We start from the raw sequence: 7,311 nt of genomic DNA, 5'->3' as shown, positions 1-7,311 counted from the left end.
TTGAACAGATGATGAACTGAAAACAAAGTGCTTATTGATTTTGTTGTTGGTATTATTTTGAGACAATATGTGTGATGATTCTCTGACCCCCAGACAAAAAGCAGAGAAGCAGACATCTCCAACTCTGTCATATAATTAGACTGTCACTGCTGTCTCCCTTAAATGTCACATCCCTTTTATCTTCTTTCTCTCCCAGCATTTTACTTTTGTGTCCTTTTAGACCTTCATACTAAACCTAAATGTCTAAATACACATGCCGTACGCACACGTGCACACGCATGCACACGCACGCACGTGCACACACACACACGCACAGCAAGGATCATTAGGATCAGTATAGTAGTATTGTGTTGACTTGAATGGACATGAAATGAAACAGAAAGAAATATTGTAAATACCCAGGCTGGTTTAGCCAATGATTTGATGGAATGGCATCAAGATGTGCAAGATGAACATTAGACAGACACACATGCAATTCTTGATGAATTTTAATTAGAATCAACAAAAATAATAAAGACTTGGCAAATGAGAGCAACAATACCAACCAGGACTTTTTCCTGCAAAATACAATATATACAAAGCTAAACAAAAAGAAAATAAATAATTAATTATACATGAACACCAGATGGATGCGTGGCTTTTAGGCACTATCCCCACAAAGATAACTATTCTCAAAGAATGCTGTATCTCACAAAAGACTAACATAAATACTGGTTAGTAAACCTGATGGTCATCTGTTTCTCCACTGACTCGATCTACATTGACTTGCATGTTCAGCAACCAAGACAGAATGGCTGTAGAGCTTCATATGGCAGTGATCATATTAGGTGCAGAGATGTGATATTGATTTGAAGTTGATCCCACAACAACCCTCACAATGTGAAGGGTGTTTGGACTGATTTATGAGATAAGGGATTTTATGGAGTGATTTTATGAGCCAAACAAATCATGTTTGAGTTTGAAATTTCTGGATAATGATCAACTCTGACTTCTTTTACCACCCTGTTGTCTTAATAAAGTAAGTCATCTGTCATAGAAACAACAGAGCATTCACACAATATGAGGGCGGTTCTCCATAGTGGATTGCCACTCCATTGCCTAGCAGTGCAGAGGGTTGCACTTGAATGAGATAATTATGTTTGTTCTGTTTATATGTAATTCAATTTATACAAATTTCCATGTAGCTTCATCAACCCTTTCTATGACGCAAAAGAACCTTTGTCACCTGAATGAAGAATCCAGCTGAAAACACCAGCCTGTACTGAAGTCATTAAACAAGAAAATTAGGAGCGTTATGTCGTGAGCCCTTTTTTGCCCAGTTCCGTAACATACTTTTAACACCAAACCTAAGATGTCCCAAAATACCTTGCTTGACATCATGTGATTTAGTTCGACTGGGTTGGATAATAGAAAGGGAAAGAGAGAGAAAGGCAGAGATAAAACACCAGAAAATGTGAGACTTTGTTTATGTAGCAGTTTTACAAAGCATCTCTGTGTTTTATTTCCTTGAGGTGAGAAGATGGTGATGTCCTCCGGCTCTAGCTAAAGAAAGGGCAAAAGCAGGAGGAACACATGTAAGCACTGCCTCCATTGTATTCTGTGGTCACAACAAGCTCCGGCTGCTTATGGCAAAACACAGTGGTACTTAAAGTATACTGTGGAGAGACGTTTGTTCTGGTTTAACCTGTAAACAATGAGCCATTTGAAAGTGGGTTGGTCCTAATCATTAGAATTTGTCCTCTGTGATGTAGGCCATAACACTGTATTATGAAAGGAAGTTAGCATTTAGATGTTCAGGCTAGGAACCAGCAAGACTGTAATTTTTCTTTAAATATGTCTAATTTGCTGTGCTTACATTTTGTGTTGTAATTAATACTACACAATGATAAACCCTCTTGAATCTCACAAGTTGATGTCTAAGTGCAGTTTTTCCAGAGCAGTGTCGTGTTTCCAGTGTTGACAGATACACCATGTGCTAAACATGGTAGACTGAGTCCATGTGTTTCTCTGTGCAATTTTACTGAATAAATTTTCAGCGCAATCAGTGGGAAGTTAAAAATATTCATCTTTGTCTAACTCGGTCCTATAAATACCCCTGCTATGAAACCATTCAATAAAACCTGTTAACACTATGTACATTTTAATTAGGATATAGTCAAAAAGGCACAGCAATATCGTTTTGGACTCCTGAGAAAAAAATGTGACAGAATTTGCATTCATTTTCTGTCTTGAAACATGAGGGGGTGGAGATTGAGTAAACAGTCTTCTGAATCGGTGACAGCTCTCTCCACGCTGTGCTGTTACGGCACATGATTGCCAGTGACCTGACTATTTTATCCCTTTGTCTGTCCAAACTCGATTTTGTCCCCAGGTTTTCAAAAACAACAGAAGGTCCTTTGGGGAGAGATGGGTTGAGTGGTGGCCTCAAAGGCACTCAAATTGTGCAAGATAACATGGCCAATGTCCACAAAATTATGATGCATTATATGTCAAATCTATTTGCTGTCTAAAGTGGCAGTCTGTTCTAATGTGATATTTGGTATTTGCCTATACCAAATTCAAAACGTGTTAGACTGTCAAAGCGAAATGGTAGAGAACAGCACTTGCATGCACGCTTACATCTTGTTTTGTTAGGACATGTTACGAGTCAGCCTCTCTCATCAAGAGAGAATTGAATGTGAAATAGAGGGCAAAAAATGATGACAAACGGCATTATCATTTACTTTTTTGAACTCCAGGAACATCTTGGTTCATAATATTATCCGGATTTTACTATCTGACAGGATCATGTACAGATCTTAACCTGATGTATCATATTAAAAAGTGTTCCACTTCAAACCCTGAAATTTGAAGCACATGTCGAATGAACAAAAACAAACTATTAAAAAAAATTGAGGGGGACATCAATAGCAACAAAATACAAATTGAAACAAATGTGCGTTTCAATCCTACAGGTCAGGCATTGTCCTGCGGCAGTTCTCTGACAAGTTGAGATCATTGTTCAGGTGGTGTTGCTCCATGAACTCAGATGTCTCCTCCACTATTTGTCCAGGGATGTTTAAGTCAACAGAAGGCCTCTGGAGGCATGGAGAGGTCTGTAGGGGCTCAGGGGGTAGAGCATCGTCCCCCTTCTGTGGCCCAGATATGCTCTGGGAGTTACGAGGCTCCAGATTGCAGCCGGTGCCCTGGAGGAACTGCAGAAAGTTCTCCTCGATGGAAGCCTCGCGGCTGGGCAGCTGCTGCTCCTCGCGTGGCCGGCCCCACGTGAAGAGGCAGGCAAGCTGCCTCGATAGCTCCTCCCGGATCTGGCGGTTGAGGCAGCCGTAGAAGATGGGGTTGGAGGCAAAGCAGAAGTAACCGATCCAGGTGACCACATCTTCCAGATGGGCCAAGGTGGCCGGAGACGTGGGGACCAGTGCTGAGTAGAGGTGGAAGGCGAAGTACGGCAGCCAGCAGCCCAGGAACTGGCCCCCCACCGCCACCAGGACCATGGCCGCCTTCCCCCCGCTGAACGTCCGCTGAGGGGTGATACGCGCGCCCGCCAGGCTGGCCACCATGCTGGAGTGGCTGCTGAGGGACTCGGAGCGCTGCCGTGGTGTGTCCATCCACGTGGGCACCGGGCCCTGCTGCATGGCCGCCACCCTGGCAACCTTGAACATGTTGCAGTAGACCACCAGAATGATAAGGACCGGGCAGAGGAAATACATGAGCGTGAAAAGAACCATGAACACCAGGCGAGATGTCCCGCTGCCGCCTGTCCATTGCAGGGAACAGCGCCTTCGCCCCGGAGTCAGGGAGGGTCCACTCCCCCCTGTGCCCTGCAGCGCCAAGCCTAGCAGAGGGAAGGCCGACATGAGGATGGCTTTGACCCATATGGCCACCAGGACCGTGACCACCAGGCCCACGGTCATCTTCACCTCGTATCGCATGGGGTAGACAATGTAATAGTAGCGCTCCACATTGATGGCGCAGATGGTGAGGATGGTTGCACAGATCAGGCCCACACTCAGGCAGAGGTAGCCGCGGCACAGGGCTTCGCTGAAGAATGCCTGGTCCGAGAGCATGCCCAGCGGCATCAGCACCAGGGCAGCCAGCAGGTCCACCATGCACAGGTGGAACACAAAGACAAACTTGCGCAGCTGCGGCGTGCAGGCGATCACCGTCATGACGGCCAAGTTGCCCATGATTGCCAGCAGGTCCACCAGCAGCATGGCCCCCAGGGCGAGCGACTGCGAAAGAGTGCCGCTCACTTCTGAATCGTTGGACTGGGGCGAGGTCAGCGTCCAGTGGCTGGCATTCGAGGCGTTCCACGGGATGTTGGCGGTGGCAGCAGGCTCCATGAGAGGATGGGTTGAGCTAAGTGAGCAGTGTCACACTCAAGCCCATTACCCATCCTCCTGTGCCTGGGCGGGGGTGGGGGTCTGAGGACAGTGGTTCAGATGCTTCTGGTAGTCCAAGCCCAAGGTAGCACCCCAAAGAACACTCACACACGTTCTCAGTGGTGATCAAGGACAAATCTCACTCCTCTTTGTCCTGAGGGAGACAGGAAAACAGTTTGAGAAAACAAAATTTCAAATGACTTCCAGATAAACTAAAGAAATAGTATGCAACAGTGGCTTTGATTTTTACAGGCTGTGTGATGGGAAAGTTTATAAAGGAGGAGAAATGCATGAGGCATCATCATGGCCTGGGGAGACCAGGAGGCATTGGTTTCCTTGTTTATGGTGCCAACCTCACCTGTCCCCTACCCTGCACTCCATCAAAGAACTAAATCACGTGGACTGACTTTTCGTAGATTTCCATACGAACACACACACACACACACGCACGCAGGCGTGTGCACCTAAAACGCGTCAGTAAGTTTTTTTTTTTTCCAGACACCATTTCAGTCCATACACAGTGGGCAGTAATAACATCGCTGATTTGGAGCTATTTTGAAATAATCATGGGGACCAATAAATAAATTCAGTGAGACTGATGACTCTGGGGCCATTTCAAGCTCCGTGGACTGTGGTGCCGCTGAAACTGAGAGAAGCTCTATAATAACAGCATTAATTGGCAAAGAGCAGGAGGGACTACCTTAGTGAAGAGGTCTCACATATTCTACAACATATTGAACGCAACCCATATATTGTGCAGAACGTAAGATTCAAGGCTAGATACCTAGAAACAAGTTGAAAGGAGTAAGGCTTCGCTTTAACAGTATCTATATTTAACTTTTGTTTGACTTGTGGATGAGAAAGAATAGCCATATGAAATTGTCTCGTATCTTATATATTTATTCTGAATGTGCATGGACCAAACGTTACCCATAATTTTGCCAAATACCTGATCAAATTTAAGACATTTTAGAAATTGTCAATAACATATCTCCCTAAGTTCTATATAATAATTACAATACAAGTGAGAGGGCTAAGAGTATCACCCAGTTGGCTCTGTCTTAGATGTTTCACTGACAGAGTATATGACAGAAACTAAAAGCTACAAAATTTAACTCATGAGATCATTTTTTTACAAATAGTCTAAATATTGCACCAGTAAATAAATGCATTTTTCAATAAGGGGAATCATTTCAGTGAGTGACAAGCAGTTCAGGGCTAAGTTGCTAACATGTAGTCTAATTTTGCCAGACATTTCTTCAGTTAATTTCCATGTTTAAAAATGCATTATTTGCAGTTGCCCAAAAAGCAAGTCATCCTGAGATAAAACAAAGTGCCCAAACTAAATGTATCTTACCCCTCTATATGATCATGTTTGTCAACCTTCCAGTCCACACCCAAACATCTTAGCAAAGAAAAAATATTTTTAAAAAACCCACTCATCTATAGTGGCATCCAAGTTAACTGTTGTAAAGTCAAAGTCTAATGTTCAAAAGAAAAGAGGTTCATCACCGCGTTTGAGCCATGGCCCTCTTCAGTCTAAGAGACTAGAGACTAAGAGGGAGAAAGAATCTTGGCTGCTGCCAACTGCGAAACATATGACCCTATTATATGCACATGACTCAGTATTTACTGTGATAGAAAACAAGCACTGTTGCCCAACAACTGATTTCTTTCTTTCTTCCTTTGGCTTCCTCTCCTTTAAGAAAAAAAATCTCTAAAGACACACAGGCAAACTTTGTAATGTCACAGAAAACTGATCATAATCTGGTGGGTTGTTGCCTACCACAAAATGCACAGTGGTCTCTGAGGTTGTTCCTGGGTTGATGTTCCTGTGCAATGGTTGGAGGTAATTATCAAATGTTAAAAAAAACAAGGAACCCCCTTGGCCGGATCTCATCCCCCTGCTTTGTGTCGCCCACACCGATGTGGCCCCCTGGCCCAACCTCGCAGGTCTCCACAGTCCCTGCCCAGCCTCACCTCACTGTAACTCAGATCCTACCACCTTAACAGAGTGACCTCAGCTCCTACTGCCTGTCGACATGGACACACGGCGCGGCACACATGGCAAAAACAAGACGGCAATATGGAAACAGTGTTTATACAGGGAGGGGGGTGATATTCAGAGGTAAGCCACGTCCATGATGTGTGTTGGACCGAGCATCTGTTTTCTAAGCAAACAAACAGCCGCCTCCATGTGACACTGCTCAGATTGGTGGAAGATGACATACCTTAGGTAAGGGAGCGAGGCTTTTTCTCTGCGGTGCACACACTCCGCCTGGGAACGTGGTCCTCTCCTCTTCTGGCGGTGCATAGAAGTGGGAGAGGAGAGGGGCGTCAGTGTCTCCTCCTCACCTGGCCCTTTCTCCCCCACCCCCCCACATGCACACACACACGTACGTGAACACACAGACACCCGCCCTCAGCCAGCCCAATCACCCCTCACCCCTTCCCCCCTCTACCCACATACACACACACACAGACACACCCGCCCCCTCACATACACACACAATCACACACACACCCCTCCCCCCCCTTGCGCTGCGCTCCAGGCAGCCGCCCGGTCCAGGTGGCCAGGCTGGTGCTGGAGCCGAGATGACAGGCAGATAAACAGAAAAAAGAGCAAGAGAGGGAGAGCTGGAGAGGGAGAGCCTGCAAGAGAGAACGAGAGAAAGGCACTCCCCTCAGCCGCCCGTTTCAGATGCAAAGCGATGCTCACCCGGACACAAGGCACACACTCATGCACACACACGGTGCACATGTTTCCACAAAATCGACGCGCACAAACACACGTATACATGCACACACACACATTCACACATGCACGTGTGATCGCACTCACACACGCACAGGGCAACTGCAGAGCGGAGTGGAGTAGACAGGCAGGCAGGCAGCTCTGCTGCTCTCTGCTGGGTCTTAGTGTCCCACCTCC

At 45.8% G+C, this 7,311-nt stretch overlaps 1 protein-coding gene across 3 annotated transcripts; it reads right to left on the bottom strand.

The window, feature by feature from the left end:
• Positions 1 to 472: 472 nt before the first annotated feature.
• Positions 473 to 6,770, bottom strand: gpr61 (G protein-coupled receptor 61). 3 transcript variants are annotated; one of them, XM_076276503.1, is made up of 2 exons: positions 6,611 to 6,770; positions 473 to 4,533 (listed from the first exon to the last, which is right to left on the bottom strand). In XM_076276503.1, exon 2 carries the CDS (start codon positions 4,338 to 4,340, stop codon positions 2,949 to 2,951), a length of 1,392 nt encoding a protein of 463 aa, XP_076132618.1. In that variant the 5' UTR covers positions 4,341 to 4,533; positions 6,611 to 6,770; the 3' UTR covers positions 473 to 2,948. The 3 variants fall into 3 exon arrangements, with proteins under 3 accessions (XP_076132618.1, XP_076132619.1, XP_076132620.1); XM_076276504.1 differs by lacking the exon at positions 6,611 to 6,770 and adding an exon at positions 6,166 to 6,508; XM_076276505.1 differs by lacking the exon at positions 6,611 to 6,770 and adding an exon at positions 5,737 to 5,956.
• Positions 6,771 to 7,311: the final 541 nt, after the last annotated feature.

Source organism: Alosa pseudoharengus, unplaced genomic scaffold, assembly GCF_046254945.1.
Source record: "Alosa pseudoharengus isolate Yale_2024_CS ecotype anadromous, Long Island Sound unplaced genomic scaffold, YU_APseudo_1.1 YU_APseudo_1.1_scf_9, whole genome shotgun sequence".
NCBI classification, from domain to species: domain Eukaryota; kingdom Metazoa; phylum Chordata; class Actinopteri; order Clupeiformes; family Clupeidae; genus Alosa; species Alosa pseudoharengus.
The sequence above is the reverse complement of the archived record's forward strand: the minus strand, read 5'-3'. Positions and strand labels throughout refer to the sequence as shown.